General features: G+C 39.0%; 1 protein-coding gene across 1 annotated transcript in view; it reads left to right on the top strand.

Moving 5' to 3' along the window:
• The window catches only part of ARHGEF4 (Rho guanine nucleotide exchange factor 4), a gene marked incomplete at both ends in the record, with an annotated part of 252,432 nt that overhangs the window by 141,317 nt on the left and 94,109 nt on the right, over positions 1-17,006 (top strand). The window contains one exon of the mRNA XM_082657992.1: positions 14,075-14,201. Coding sequence (XP_082514118.1) covers positions 14,075-14,201 — 127 coding nt within the window. The remainder of the gene's footprint in view (positions 1-14,074; positions 14,202-17,006) is intronic.

Raw genomic sequence — 17,006 nt, 5'->3', positions numbered from 1 at the left:
ACCCACTCACTGAATGTTAGACACTGGACAGCATTAGCTCTAATACTCATAAAGTTGCATGACATTCTGATATAACAATCTTAAATCAATCAAGCAAAATTATATAAAGAGAACTAGATTTTGTCCCTAGGGACATTTTGACACCATGATTTTTACATGAAACTGTCAGCTGTTTAAAAATGACTCAGTAGTTTATAAAGCATACCTTTTCCCAATCCCTAACTCTGTTTCTTGTTCTTTCCCTTTATAAAATAGCAGTATTTTTTATTATCAAGTATTTGTGAAATACACATCCTGAGTCTCACCTCATCCCTGATACCCACCTTTATTTATTTTTTTGTTTCAGGTACTGTTTTTTTTTTTTAAACATCTTATTGGAGTATAATTGCTCTACAATGATGTGTTAGTTTCTGCTGTATAACAAAGTGAATCAGCCATACATATACATATATCCCCATATCTCCTCCCTCTTGCATCTCCCTCCCACCCTCCCTATCCCACCCCTCCAGGTGGTCACAAGGCACCGAGCTGATCTCCCTGTGCTATGTGGCTGCTTCCCACTAGCTATCTATTTTACATTTGGTAGTATTTATAAGTCCATGCCACTCTCTCACTTCATCCCAGATTACCCTTACCCCTCCCCATGTCCTCAAGTCCATTCTCTACGTCTGCGTCTTTATTCCTGTTCTGCCCCTAGGTTCTTCAAAACCTTTTTTTTTTAGACTCCATATATATGTGTTAGCATTCGGTATTTGTTTTTCTCTTTCTGACTTACTTCACTCTGTATGACAGACTCTAGGTCCATCCACCTCACTACAAATATCTCAATTTCATTTCTTTTTATGGCTGAGTAATATTGCATTGTATATATGTGCCACATCTTCTTTATCCATTCATCTGTTGATGGACACTTAGGTTGCTTCCATGTCCTGGCTATTGTAAAGAGAGCTGCAATGAACATTTTGGTACATGACTCTTTTTGAATTTTGGTTTTCTCAGGGTATATGCCCAGCAGTGGGATTGCTAGGTCATATGGTAGTTCTGTTTTTAGTTTTTGAAGGCACCTCCATACTGTTCTCCATACCACTTTTTTTTTAAATTGAGGTGAAATTCACATAACATAAAATGAACCATGTTAAAGTGTACAACACAGTGGCATTTACTAGATTCACAAGACTTTGCAGGCCTTATCTCTACCTAGGTCCAAGACATTCTTATCATCTCAAAAGGAAACTTCACAACTATTAAGCAGTCACAACCCACTTCCCCTCCCTAGACCCTGGCAAGCACTAATCTGCTTTCCATCTCTATGGAGTTACCTATTTACCTATGGATATTTCATATAAATGGAATTACAGTGTGTGACCTTTGGTGCCTGACTTCTTTCACTTAGCATCATGTTTTTAAGGGTCTTCTCTGTTGTAGCATACAGCAGCACTTTGTTCTTTTTTATGACTGAATGATATTCCATTGTGTGGCTATGTTTGTTTCTATTATCTGTTCATCCACTGATAGACATAGGGTTGTCTCCACCTCTTGGCTATTGTAACTAGTGCTGTCAGGAACACTTGTGTATAAGCTTTCGTTTGTATACATGTTTTCTATTCTTTTGGGTATATACATAGGAGTGGAATTGTTAGGACACATGGTAATTCTATGACTAACTGTCTGAGGAGCTGCCAAACTGTTGTCTACACCATTTTACATTTCTACAAACAATGTATGAAGGTTGCCAGTTCTCCACATCCTCCCCAACACTTGTTGTTTTGTGTTGTTTTGTTTAAACTATACCATCCTACTGGGTCTGAATGGTACCTCATTGTGGTTTGATTTGCATTTTCCTAGTGACTAATGTTGAACATATTTTCATACGCTTGTTGGCCATTTGTATATCTTTTTTGGAGAAATGTCTATTGAAGCCTTTTGCCCATTTTTAAATTGGGTTATTTATCTTTTTGTGGTTCACTTGTAGGGGTTCTTATGTATGGAGATACTAGACCCCTATCAAATAAGTGATTTACAAGTATTTTCTCCCATCTGTAGGTTGCCTTTCACTTTCTTAATAGTGTCTACTGCTGCACAAAAGTATTTAATTTTGATGTAACCCAATCTATCTGTTTTTTTTTGTTGTTGCTTATGAATTTATTGTAATGCCCAAGAATCCACTGTCAAATCCAAGGTCATAAAAAGTTACTTTTATGCTTTCTTCTAAGAGTTTTTATACCTTTTGCTCTTACCTTTAGGTTTTGTATTCATTTCGAATTCATTTTTGTGTTTTGTGTGAAGTAGAGTTCCAACTTCAAGCCTTTCCATGTGGATATTTTGTCACTCTGCACCACTTGTTGAAGAGACTATTCTTTCCATCACTGAACGATTTTGACACCCTTGTAAAAAACCAAATGACCTTAGATGTATAGGTTTATTTCCGGACTCTCAATTCTATTCCACTGGTCTATACATCTGTGCTTTTGCCAATATCACACTGCTTTAATTACTGTAGCTTTCTATTAAGTTTTGAAGTTGGGGTATGTGACTCCTCTGGGTCATTTTTCAAGATTATTTTGGCTATTTGCTGTCCCTTGTAGTTCCAAATGAATCTTAGGATCAGCTGTTTCATTTCTTGGAGAAAATAAAGGCCATTGTGATTTTGATAAGATTACATTGAATCTTTAGATCACCCTGGAGAGTATTGCCTTCTTAACAATATTAAATCTTTAAATCCATGAACACAGGGTGTTGCCTGACTTTTTAGGTGTTCTTTAACTGCTTTTCACAATGTTTTGTAATTTTCACTGTACAAGTCTTACACATCCTTGGTTAAATATTTCTTAATTATTTTATTCTTTCTGATGGTATTGCAAATGGAATTGTTTTCTTAATTTCATTTGGGCTTGTTCATTGCTAGTTTATAGAAATACAATGGATATTTGTATATTGATCTTGTACCCTAAAAATTTGCTGAATTTATTATCTCTAAGAATATTTTTGTGTATTATTTAGAAATTTCTATATATAAGATACAGACCCTGTACATTTAAAAAATTTATATCTTTGCATTTAATTTTCTTAGGGATTATTATAAATGGCATTATGTTCTTAATTTTATTTTCCACCAGTTGATTCTTAGTATATTGAAATATTATTGATTTTTATGTGTTGATATTGTAGCCTGTGACCTTGCTGAATTCATTTATCGGTTCCAGGAATATTTTTTAAAGACTCCTTGGGATTTTCTATGTAGACAGTCATATCATCTACAGGTAGGGACAGTTTCATTTTTCCCTTTCTAATCTGTATGCTTTTTTCCCTTGCCTTATTGCAGTGGCTAGGAATTCTAATACTGTGTTGACTAAGAGTGGGAAAAGTGGATATCCTTGCCTTATTCCCTGTCTTAATAGGATAAATTTCAATATTTCACTATTAAGTATGATGTTAGCTGTAGAGTTTTTATAGTATCTCTTACTCAGGTTGAGGAATTTCCTCTCTAATCCTAGTTCGCTGAGATATTTTTTAAAAATCATAAATGTGTGTTGGATTTTTTTCAAAAGCTTTTTCTGTGTCAATTGATGTGATCATTTTATGTTTTCTTCCTTAGCCCCTTGATATGGTAGATTATATTAATTGATTTTTTGGTATGTTGAATCAGCCTTCTCCACTTGGAATAAATCCCACTTGGTCATGCACTATATAAGGAATGTATAATTTTTATACATTCCTATATTAATTTGCTAATATTTTGTCCAGATCTTCTGCATCTAAACTCATGAGAGATATTGAGCTGGGGCTTTTGCTTTTGTATTATCTTTCCATAGTTTCGGTATCAGGGTAATATGGACCTCATAAAATGAGTTGGAAAGTAGTCTCTCCTTTTCTATATTCTTAAAAAGATTGTGTAAAATTGGTTCCCTTTGCTCTGAAGTCTACTTTGATATCAGTATAACCACTTCTTTTTTGATTAATGTACCTTTTTTCATCTTTTTACTTTCAACCTGTCATTGATTTAAGTGAATTTCTTATGGCAGCATTGTTGGATCTTTTTATTTTATCCACTCTGATTGTCTTTTAATTGGTACATTTTGATAGTTAACATTTGAAATAATTATTATGTTAGGGCTTAAATATGCCATTTTATTATTTGTTTTCTGATTGTTTCTTCTGTTTCCCAATACTCTTTTCTGTCAGTTACATGAACAATTTTTAGGATTCCATCATAATTTATTTGTGGCATTTTTGAATATATTGTTCTGTTTGGTTCACATAGTGGTTGCTAAAAGTGTTCCATATATACATAACTTATCACAGTCTACTGTTATCAACATTTTACCACTTCCAATGAACTGCAGTAATCTTAGTTCCACCGAGGTTCATTTACCATCTCCACTATTAAAATACAATTGTCTTGTGATTCCTTTACATACATTTTTTTTTGAAGTATGGTTGATTTACTTCCAATATTATGTTAGTTTCAGGTATACAACACAGTGATTCAATATTTTTATAGATTACGCTGAATATAAAGTTATAAAATAATGGCTATACTTCTCTGTGTGTACAATATATCTTTGTTGCTTATCATTTTATACATAGTAGTTTGTACCTCTTAATCCCCTTTCTCCTACCTTGCCTCTCCATCCACCCTTTCCCCACTGTTAACGACTGGTTTGTTCTCTGAATCTTTGAGTTTCTTTCTGTTTTTTGTTATATTCATTTGTTTTATTTTTTAGATTCCACATATAACTGAAAATAGACAGTATCTTTCTTTCTCTGTCTGACATTTCTCTAAGCATAATACCCTCAAGGCCCATCCATTTCATTGTTGCAAATGGCAAAGTTTCATTCTTTTTTATGGCTGAGTAATATTCCAATGTATGTATATGCCACATCTTCTTTATCTATTCATCTGTTGATGGACACTCAAGTTGCTTCCATACCTTACCAATTTTGGACAATACTGCAATGAACACTGGGGTGCATATATCTTTTTCAATTGTTGTTTTTGTTTCCTTTGGATATATACCCAGGAGTGGAGTTGCTGGATCATATAGTAGTTTTATTTTTAATTTTTTAAGGAACTTCTATATTGTTCTCCATAATGGCTCTACCAATTTACATTGCCACCAACAGTGCACTAGGGTTGCCTTTTCTCCACATCCTCACCAACACTTGTTATTTGTTGTCTTTTTGATGACAGCCATTCTGACAGGTCTGAGGGGATATCTCATTGTATGTTTTTTAATTAAATTTTTTATTGGAGTATAGTTGATTTACAACATTGTGTTAGTTTCTGCTGTACAGCAATGTGAGTCAGTTATACATACACATATATCCACTTTTTAAGATTCTTTTCCCATACTGTTCATTACAGAGTATTGAATAGAGTTCCCCGTGCTATTCAGTAGGTTCTTATTAGTTATCTATTCTATATATAGTAGCGTGTATATGTCAATCCCAATCTTCCAATTTATCCCTCTCCCACTATTCCCCCCCTGGTAACCACAAGTTTGTTTTCTACATCTGTGACTCAACTTCTGTTTTGTAAATAGGTTCATTTGCACCATTTCTTTAGATTCCACATATAAGTGATATCATATGATATTTGTCTTTCTCTGTCTGACTTACTTCAATCAGTATGACAATCCCTAGGTCCAATCTAGAGTATTTTTAATTTCATTTATTGTGTTTCATCATTTGCAATTTGGATTTCATCATTTGCATTTTGGATTTGCAATTTCATCATTGCTTGTTTCATCTTTAGTTCTTCTAGGTCCTTGTTAAATGTTTCTTGCATTTTGTCCATTCTATTTCCAAGATTTTGGATCATCTGTACTATCATTATTCTGAATTCTTTTTCAGGTAGACTGCCTCTTTCCTCTTCATTTGTTAGGTCTGGTGGGTTTTCTCTTGCTCCTTCATCTGCTGTGTGTTTTTCTGTCTTCTCATTTTGCTTATCTTACTGTGTTTGGGGTCTCCTTTTTGCAGGTTGCAGGTTCGTAATTCCTGTTGTTTTTGGTGTCTGTCTCCAGTGGCTAAGGTTGGTTCAGTGGGTTGTGTAGGCTTCCTGGTGGTGGGGACTAGTGCCTGTGTTCTGATGGATGAGGCTGGATCTTGTCTTTCTGGTGGGCAGGTCCACGTCTGGTGGTGTGTTTTGGGGTGTCTGTGGACTTATTATGATTTTAGGCAGCCTCTCTGCTAATGGGTGGGGTTGTGTTCCTGTCTTGCTAGTTGTTTGGCATAGGGTGTCCAGCACTGGAGCTTGCTGGTCGTTGAGTGAAGCTGGGTGCTCATGTTGAGATGGAGATCTCTGGGAGATTTTCGCCGTTTGATATTATGTGGAGCTGGGAGGTCTCTTGTGGACCGGTGTCCTGAAGTTGGCTCTCCCACCTCAGAGGCACAGCACTGACTCCTGGCTGCAGCACCAAGAGCCTTTCATCCACATGGCTCAGAATAAAAGGGAGAAAAAGTAGAAAGAAAGAAAGAGAGGGAGGGAGGGAGGGAGGGAGGAAGGAAGGAAAGAGAGAAAGAGGATACAATAAAATAAAGTTATTAAAATAATTATTAAGAAAAAAATTTTTTAAAAAAGAAAAAAAAAACGGACGAATAGAACCCTAGGACAAATGGTGAAAGCAAAGCTATACAGACAAAATCTCACACAGAAGCATACACACTCACAAAAAGAGGAAAAGGGGAAAAAATAATAAATCTTGCTCTCAAAGTCCACCTCCTCAATTTGGGATGATTCGTTGTCTATTCATGTATTCCACAGAGGCAGGGTACATCAAGTTGATTGCGGAGCTTTAATCTGCTGCTTCTGAGGCTGCTGGGAGAGATTTCCCTTTCTCTTCTTTGTTCTCACAGCTCACCGGGGCTCAGCTTTGGATTTGGCCCCGCCTCTACGTGTAGGTCGCCGGAGGGCGTCTGTTCTTCGCTCAGACAGGACGGAGTTAAAGGAGTAGCTGACTCGGGGGCTCTGGCTCACTCAGGCTGGGGGAAGGGAGGGGTACGGATGTGGGGCGAGCCTGCGGCGGCAGAGGCCAGCGTGACGTTGCACCAGCCTGAGGTGCGCCGTGCGTTCTCCCGGGGAAGATGTCCCTGGATCCCGGGACCCTGGCAGTGGCGAGCTGCACAGGCTCCCCGGAAGGGGGCTGTGGATAGTAACCTGTGTTCGCACACAGGCTTCTTGGTGGCGGCAGCAGCCTTAGCGCCTCATGCCCGTCTCTGGGGTCTGCGCAGATGGCCGCGGCTCGTGTCTGTCTCTGGAGCTCTTTTAAGCAGCGCTTTTAATCCCCTCTCCTCACACACCAGGAAACAAAGAACGAAGAAGTCTCTTGCCTCTTCGGCAGCTCCAGACTTTTTTCCGGACTCCCTCCCGGCTAGCCGTGGTGCACTAACCCCCTGCAGGCTGTGTTCACGCCGCCAACCCCAGTCCTCTCCGGGTGCTCTGATGGAAGCCCGAGCCTCAGCTCCCAGCCCCGCCCGCCCCGGCTGGTGAGCAGACAAGCCTCTCGGGCTGGTGAGTGCCGGTTGGCACCGATCCTCTGTGCGGGAATCTCTCCGCTTTTCCCTCCACACCCCTGTGGCTGTGCTCTCCTCCGCGGCTCCGAAGCTTTCCCCCTCCGCTACCCGCAGTCTCTGCCCGCTAAGGTGCTCCTAGTGTGTGGAAACCTTTCCTCCTTCACAGCTCCCTCCCACTGGTGCAGGTCCCGTCCCTATCCTTTTGTCTCTGTTTACTCTTTTTTCTTTTGCCCTACCCAGGTACGTGGGGAGTTTCTTGCCTTTTGGCAGGTCTGAGGTCTTCTGCCAGCGTTCAGTAGGTGTTCTGTAGGAGTTGTTCCACATGTAGATGTATTTCTGATGTATCTGTGGGGAGGAAGACGATCTCTGCGTTTTACTCTTCCACCATCTTCCCCAATCTCCCACATCTGCTTTATCCATTCCTCCTTTGATGGACATTTAGGTTGCTTCCATGTCCTGGATATTGTAAATAGTGCTGTATTGAACATTGAGGTGCATGTATCCTTTTTTTTTTTTTTTTTTTTTTTTTTTGTGGTATGCGGGCCTCTCACTGTTGTGGCCTCTCCCATTGTGGAGCACAGGCTCCGGACGCACAGGCTCAGCGGCCATGGCTCATGGGCCTAGCCACTCCGCGGCATGTGGGATCTTCCCGGACCGAGGCACGAACCCGTGTCCCCTGCATCGGCAGGCGGACTCTCAACCACTGCGCCACCAGGGAAGCCCGCATGTATCCTTTTGAATTATGGTTTTTCTCTGAATATATGCCCAGGAGTGGGACTGCTGGATCATATGGTAGCTCTATTTTTAGTTTTTTAAGGAACCTCCGTACTGTTCTCCATAGTGGCTGCACCAATTTACATTCCCACGAACAGTGTAGGAGGTCATTGTGGTTTTGAATTACATTCCCTGACAATTAGTTGATGTTGTATTTTCATGTGCCTGCTGGCCATCTGTATGTCGTCTTTGGGAAAATGCCTATTCAGGTCCTCTGCCCTTTTTTTTTTATTGGGTTGTTTAGCTTTTTTTGGTATAGAGTTGTATGAGCTGTTTATATATTTTGGATATTAACTGCTTATCAGGCATTATTTGCAAATATCTTTTCCCATTCAGTAGGTTGCCTTTTCATTTTATTGATGGTTTCCTTCACTGTGCAAAAGCTTTTAAGTTTGATTAGGTCCAATTTGTTTATTTTTGCTTTTGTTTCCCTTGCCTAAGGAGACAAATCCAAAAAAATATTGCTAAGGCCTATGTCAAATATTATACTGCCTATGTTTTCTTCTAGGAATGTTATACTTTCTGATCTTACATTTAGGTCTTTAATCCATTTTGAGGGTTTTTTTTTTTTTATGGTGTGAAGAAATCTTTTAATCTCATTCTTTTACACGCAATTGTCCAGTTTTCCCAGCACTACTTATTGAAGAGACTATTTCCCCATTGTATATTCTTAACTCCTTTGTCATAGGTTAACTGACCATATTGCATGGGTTTATTTCTGGGCTCTCTATGATGTTCCATTGATCCATGTACCTGTTTTTGTGCCAATACCATTCTGCTTTGATTACTATAGCTTTGTAGTATCGTATGAAGTCAGAGAGCATGACACCTCCAGCTTTGTTCTTTTTTCTCAAGATTGCTTTGGCTATTCGGGATCTTCTGTGGTTCCATACAAATTTTAGGATTATTTATTTGTTCTTGTTCTTTGAAAAATATTATGGGTATTTTGATAGGCATTGCATTAAATCTGTAGACTGCTTTGGGTAGTACCGATATTTTAACAATAGTACTTCTAATTCATGAATATAGGATGCCTTTCCATTTATTTATATCATCTCCAGTTTCCTTTATCAATGTCTTATAGTTTTCAAAGTATATGTCTTTCTCCTCCTTGGTTAAATTTATTCTTACACATTTTATTCTTCTTGATGCGATTGTAAATGGGATTGTTTTCTTGCTTCTCTTTTTCATAGTTAATTATTAGTGAATAGAAAAGCAACAGATTTCTGTATATTAATCTTATATCCTGCAACTTTACTGAATTCATTTATTCTAAAAGTTTTTTGGTGAAGACTTTAAGGTTTTCTATATATAGTATCATGTCATCTGCAAATATGACAGTTTTACTTCTTCCCATCCAATTTGGATGACTTTTTCTTTCTTGACTGACTGCTATGGCTAGGACTTCCAATACTGTGTTAAATAGAAATGGTGACAGTGGGCATCCTTGTCTTCTTCGTGATCTAGAAAGAAAAGCTTTCTAGTTTTCCCCATTGAGTATGATGTTAGGTGGGTTTGTTATAAATGGCCTTTAGTATCTTGAGAAATTTCCCTCTATACCAACTTTGATAAGAGTTTTTATTGTGAATCGATACTGAATTTTGTCAAATGCTTTTTCTGCATCTATTGAGAGATCATGTGACTTTTATCCTTCATTTTGTTCATTCTTATAGCCTTGGTTGTACAGGAGTCTTTCTGCCAATTTCCAGTTAGCTTTCAGTGGTAACTGTTCCACATGTAGATTTATTTTTGATGTGTTCATGGGGATAGATGAGTTCCATGTCCTCCTACTCTGCCATCTTGATCAATCCCCTTATCCTTCATTTTGTTAATGTGGTGTATCACATAGATTTATTTGCAGATGTTGGACCATCCTTGCCTCCCTGGGATAAAAACCCACTTGGTCATGGTTTATGATCCTTTTTAATGCATTTTTGAATTGGTTTGCTAATATTTTGTTCAGGATTTTTGCATCTATATTCATCAGAGAAATTGGCCTGCAAGTTCCATTTTTTGTAGTGTCTTTGTCTGGTTTTGGTATCAGGGTAATGCTGGCCTCATAGAACAAGTTTGGGAGTGTTTTCTCCTCTTCAATTTTTTGGAATAGTTTGAGGATAAGTATTCCATTTTCTTTAAATGTTTGGTAGAATTCCCCTGTGAAGCCATCTGGTTTTGGACTTCTGTATGTTGGGAGTTTTTTGATTACCAATTCAATTTCAATACTAGTAACCAGTATGTTCAGATTATCTGTTTCTTCCTGATTCAGTCTTAGAAGATTATATGTTTCTAGGAATTTATCCGTTTCTTCTAGGTTGCCCAGTTTGTTGGTATGTAATTGTTCACAGTATTCTCTTATGATTGTTTGTATTTCTGTGATACCGGTTGTAAATTGTCCTCTTTCATTTCTAATTTTGTTTATTTGGGTCCTCTCTCTTTTCTTCCTAATAAGCCTGACTAAAGGATTATCAATTTTCTTTATCTTTTAAAAATACAGCTCTTGGTTTCATTGGTCTTTTCTGTTGTGGGTTTATTTTTTGGGGGGGCTCTCTATTTTGTTTATATCTACTCTGATCTTTATTATTTCTGTTCTTCTGCTGACTTTGGGTTTTGTTTTTTCTTATTTTTCTAATTCCTTTAGATGGTGGGTTAGGTTGTTTATTTGAGATTTTTCTTATATATTGAGGTAGGCCTGTATCACTATAAACTTCCCTCTTAGAACTGTTTTTGCTGCATCCCATAGATTTTGAAAAGTTGTGTTTTTATTTTCATTTGCCTCAGGGTATTTTCTTTTTCTTTTCTTTTTCTTTCTTTTTTTTTTTTTTGATGTGGACCAGTTCTAAAGTCTTTATTGTTTCTTACAATATCGCTTATGCTTTATGTTTTGGTTTTTATGGCTGAAAGTCATGTGGGATCTTAGCTCCCTGGCCAGGGATAGAACTAGCACCCCCTGCATTGGAAGGCAAAGTCTTAACCACTGGACTGCCAGGGAAGGCCCTGTCTCAGGGTATTTTCCGGTCTCCTCTTTGATTTCTTGGTTGACTCATTGGGTTTTTAGTAGGATGTTGTTTAGTCTCTATGTGTTTGTTTTACTTCCTGTAATAGATTTCTAGTTTTATACCATTGTGATCTGAAAAGATACTTTGTATATTTTTTATCCTCTTAAATGTGTTGAGACTTGTTTGGTGGACTATCATATGATCTATTCTAGAGAACATTCCATGTGCATGTGAAAAGAATGTGTATTCTGTTTTTGGATGGAATGTCCTGTAGGTAGCTATTAAGTCCAGCTGGTCTAATGTGTCATTTAATGTCACTGTTTCCTTACTGGTTTTCTGTTTGACAATCTGTCCATTGATGTAAGTGGGGTGTTAAAGTCCCCTAATATTATTGTATTATTGTCAATTCCTCCCTTTATTTCTGTTATGCAATGCAGTATTATTAACTATAGTTGCCCTGATGCACCTTACATCCCCATGACTTATTTTATAACTGGAAGTTTGTGTCTTTTGGCTGCCTTCACCCATTTTACCTACCCCCTACTCCCTGCCTTTGGCAAGTACCAATCTGTTCTCTGTCTCTATTAGCTTGGCTTTTCTTTTTTAAGATTTCACATACAGGGCTTCCCTGGTGGCGCAGTGGTTGAGAGTCCACCTGCCAATGCAGGGGACATGGGTTTGTGCCCCAGTCCGGGAAGATCCCAAATGCCGCGGAGCGGCTAGGCCTGTGAGCCATGGCCGCTGAGCCTGCACGTCTGGAGCCTGTGCTCCACAATGGGAGAGGCCACAACAGTAAGAGGCCTGCGTACCGCAAAAAAAAAAAAAAAAAAGATTTCACATACAAGTAAGATCATACAGTCGTTCTCTTTCTTGTCTGACTTATTTCACTTAGCATAATGCCCTCAAGAGCCATCCATGTAAATTTTCAATTGTAGCTATATTTTTCAGTCCTAATGTTTCCATTCTATTCTATTTTGTATCTATTTCCCTGCTGTTATTTTCCATTCATTGCAAGAGTGTTCACACTTACTTCTTAGAGCACAATTATATGAGCTTCTTTAAAATCTTTTATAATTCCAGCACTGTATCATGTTGGTGCTGGGATCTGTTGTCTTTCCTTTATAAGTTATGGAGATTTTCATAGTTCTCTGTATATCAAATAATTTTGGGTTATATCTTGGAAATTTTGAATATTACATTATGAGCCTTATTTAGTTTCTATGGAGAATAATAGTTAAGTTTTTCAGGCAGCTGACAGTTTAGGGTACAAGTTCTTACTGGCCTTCAGGGGCTATGTTTCTTATGTCGGTTCATGTTTTCAAGGTGTTTTCAGTGCTACTTGGATAATGCAGATCACCCAGTGGCCAGTCTGAGACCTGTAAAATGGTCTACTCCATAATTTGGTTCTCAAAGACTTTAGTATTCTGTTTAGGGTCAGATCCACCCAAGCACAGTTTGGGGGTAAGTCCAGTGGCCATAAACAATGTTATGGTGTCATTTTCTTGATCTCTTTCCTTTCTACATTCTTCCAGACACTTCTTGGCTTCCAGGAGTCCCCCCCTTCCTGGACATTTTGCTAGAAAGCTAGGCTTTCGTTTTCCCACTCTGGCATATACTTCCTGCAACTATGTCTGCCTCTGGAGCCAAGGGGCAGGAGGACAGAGACAGGAAAAAAGAAATAGGGATGTTCTCCCTCCCTCAGAGTTTTAGGTGCCTGCCTGGCCATTACTGCCATACTATAATGGGATTTCCTGGGAGTCTAGGGTGGAACTAAATGACAACATAGAGGATTTCACCAATTTGCTCATACACTTGGGGTCCCTTTCCCCTCTCTTCAGACCAGAGAAGGCTTTTTGGAGTACTTTTGGTCCATACCCAGTTTTAAGCTGCTATTGAGTTCAGGCCAGAGGATACTGTAGGGACCACAAAAAAGGTAACTCACTATAGGATTGGTGTAACTTCAAATACTGGCTTCCTTCTCCAACCCACCTGCTACCATTTATTTCAGAGCCCTTAGGTAACTGATTTATACATCTGCCCAATGTTTTTAGTTGCATTCAAATGGAAGAGATGGAGTGGGGTATCATACTCCCATCTTAATCCTTGTTTGTATATTTACATTTCCATTAATCACTAAAAGAATTTTCCAAGCACTGTTTACTTAATTTGTGTGGAATACAAAAGAAAATGGAACATTTATTTGAATACATACCAAAAATTTTAAGTAAATTTCATAACTTTATAAAGTAGACAAAATCTGGAGGGGCCAAGTTTATTTCTGGATAATGGAATGATAAAGAAAGGGACAATATCCTTGCCCTCCCAAGACCTCATGCAACACTGGTCCTTACTGTCTGAAGGGTAAAGTCTGTCTTATGATTATGAGGTGTCAGGGACTTCATGGGTTGCATTTTAATTAAGCACCCCTGCAAGAATATAGCTAAAACAAAGCCTTCCTTTTGGAGAAATGTTAGGCTGTGTGGCTGACCAGCTGGTGTAATTTGGGGGTTTGGAGACCTACTGTCAGTCCTCATTTCACATTGTTGAATGACAACCTGTTCTGCCATGGTTGCCACATATGACCATACAGGTTGCAGACTACTGACAACAAGAGAAACTTCTCTTTTTTCCATGGATTTTGAAATGAATGGCACCTCCCAGAGCTGTGTGCATTTTGGCTGCATGTTCTGCTCATGGCAAAGTCCTGTGCAATTAGAAAAATTATAATGTGGCAATGACAACATGTTATCTCTTTTCTTCATTTACTCTTTGTCTCTTTCCTCCTCTCCCAGTGCTGGAGGAAGATGACCATTACCTCTCCAGAGTCTTTGAATCTCCCTAGAAGAAGCCATCCGTTCTCCCAGAGTGCCCCGACAGGACTGAACCACATGGGCTGGCCAGAGCCCATACCTGACATTGGTGAGTTACATGCCTCTCTCTTTTCCTTCACACTCCGGTGTCCTGGCAAAAAGGACAAGAGGTGAGAGCATGTTGTTGACAGCTGTGTTTACTTGTCTGGCAGAAGTAGCTTGAATGTGAGAAATAAACCATTGTCTTTAACTCCTTCAATTAGGAAGAGGTCCCTAACACTCTGATAAAGGGAATTCTTGGCTTCCGGAAGATTCCATCACTGAATCCCTAAACCTGGCTCCATTCATTTATTTTGAGCAGAACTACTGGCCATCCCGTGAAACTTGTAATAGGGTATAACTTACAGAGAGAGAGTTGTCTAATCTAGTGATGAAACCTGGGTGTTTTCCCTTCTGGGGGGACAAGCCTCTTCCTTGAGTTATATGGCAGCCTGTCTGAGTCCCTTTCCCAAAACTATGGCAAGAAGCATCACATCACATATTTCTCCATAAAAGGGCTGATTTTTGTGCCAGAAGGAAACTGCGACCCAGTGAGGGCCAGGATGGGGTATCCTCATGCACAGCTACCACCCTTCCTGGACTTAACCCAGGAAGGGCTGGACACAGTGAAAATGCTCAAGGCTCCTGGTGCAAGAACAGATGTTGGGTCTCAGGTCTTGAGCAGGTGCAGATTATGTTAGATGGCAACCTTATGGTTTAAAGGCATCCAGCTGGCTGAAGGAAGAGGCCAAATCTGGTGTTTAAAAAGGATAAAGAAGAGTTAAAGCCTTAGACAGGGTTGAAAAAACAAAATAGCTACACCTGCCAAACATGTACTTTTCCAGACTTGGGGATTAGGGACAGGGCTGGCATTCAAGGATGTCTGTAGTTTGATCCTATTGGAGCTAAAGACCTGTAGAAAGCAGGTAAGATTAGCAAAAGATGATATGGGAGACTAGTGGCTGGGCCCTGATCATTAGAGTGTGGCATATGCTGTGCTGAGGAGTCAGCTCTGATACAGACATGAGTCCTGACCTCTGAATCTGACTCAGTGCATACTGGGTGCTGGTCCTGGGGGAGTTGGCTACTCAGATTAGCCAGTAGCCATGATTGTTTTCCATTAGCAAATGTCTGTGCTTATGCTGCATCATGCAGTGGATTTTAATCTTCCCCACATATAGTTGTAATCTTAAATTCACACAAAGCGAAGTCATGAAATGGTGTTTGACATCTGCTGAAAGAATCCTTTCATGGGAAAAGATAGTTCTAACATAAACTCTTCATTAAGTCATGGAATAGTTTAGAGGCTCATGGAAGAGACAGTAATGGATGAGAGTAGCATTTTTCCTGGAATAATCTTCAAGGCTGATTTTGGCTCTTGAAGTTAGAAACTTCTTACAAATTCAAGCTTAATAATCATATGTTCCTATTATTTCAGAGCCTCATTTGAATTAATTAGTAGATATATTTATTGTAGAATAAGAGATTTTTGAAACCTCAATGTCACATGTCCCTCAGCATGCCTGCATGCTGAGGACACTGCTCTGGAAGTCAAAGGTCAGGGCTCTGGCTTCAGCTGCCCTTCATATGGGGGTGAGAAATTGGGCACTTCTCTCCATTTCTCTATCTCATACTTCTTTTTATTTAAAAAAAAGAGTATAATTCCTGTATTCATCAGATCAATATGAGGGGCTAGCTTGGGTCTCTGTATTTAGCTTAGGAAAGCTTTCTTTTCATCAATTATTGCTTCCACTCCAACTGCTCTATTCCAAACTTCTGGGGTTTCTTTCTACCGATTTTATTCCCAGGTTCTATCCCCAGAATCTCTCATTATTTTCATTATTTTATCCTTTTCCTCTCTGTTCTGGGAGAATATCTCAGTTTTATCTTCTGCTTTGCTTTTCTGGTTTCACCTCATCTGCTGTTCATTGCCTTCATTAATATTTGTGATTCAGTGATCATGTTTTTAATTTCCATACATTATTTCCAATGTCCTCTAGACGTTCATTAAAAACAGAAAGTTGGGAGTTTTGTAAAATTTTCTCCTGTTCATGTTTTATAAATTCATTTCCAAATTCATATGCTTTTCTTTTAACTGGTAATTTTTTTATAGGTGAAATTTCTCTATTTGCTTATCTTTACAGACATCAATTCTTCGCCAGCAATGGCTTGTTGTCAGGTAGCACTTGAGACAACATCCTTTCAGAGATTGTTACAGGTTCCTCTTAAAATCCTTCAAGCATAGCTGAAGCAGGAAAAGTTAAGCTTTCCTATAATGTGTATCATGGGTTCAGTAACCTTGGTGCGGGAGCTTTCAGCAGTCCCAGCGAGAGGTTTGCCTCTTTCCAGCACTTCTTCTCTACGTTTGGTGGAGTAGTCAAGAATTAGCCTGATGTGGGAGCATGCCACCCTCTGCCCCACAAGTCGGTGCCCAGGATAAATTCTACCACACCCACTCTTCTCTGAGTGGAGCCAGCAGGGCCAGATATGACTCTGTGAGCCCCTAGCATGATGGCTGCACACAGCATCACGTAAAGTCCTCTGCAACTCCAGAACATTGGTTGAAAAGACTATTTTTCCCTTTGAATAGTCTTGACCCTCCTGTTGAAAGTAAGCTGATCACAGATGTATGGATTTATTCCTGGACTGTGAACTGTATTCCACTGATATATGTCTATTCTTGTACTAGTACCACACTGTCTTGTTTACCATTACTTTGTAGTAAGGTTTGAAATCAGAAAGTAGAGTCTTCCTACTTTCCCCTTCTTTTTCAGGAGTGTCTTAGCTATTCTGAGTCCCTTGCAATTCCATATGACTTTTAGAATCAGGTTGTCAATTTCTACAAAGATATCAGTTGAGATTCTGATAAGGATTT

The sequence above is a fragment of the Grampus griseus genome (assembly GCF_964374135.1).
Source record: "Grampus griseus genome assembly, chromosome: 7".
Lineage (NCBI taxonomy): Eukaryota > Metazoa > Chordata > Mammalia > Artiodactyla > Delphinidae > Grampus > Grampus griseus.
The sequence above is the reverse complement of the archived record's forward strand: the minus strand, read 5'-3'. Positions and strand labels throughout refer to the sequence as shown.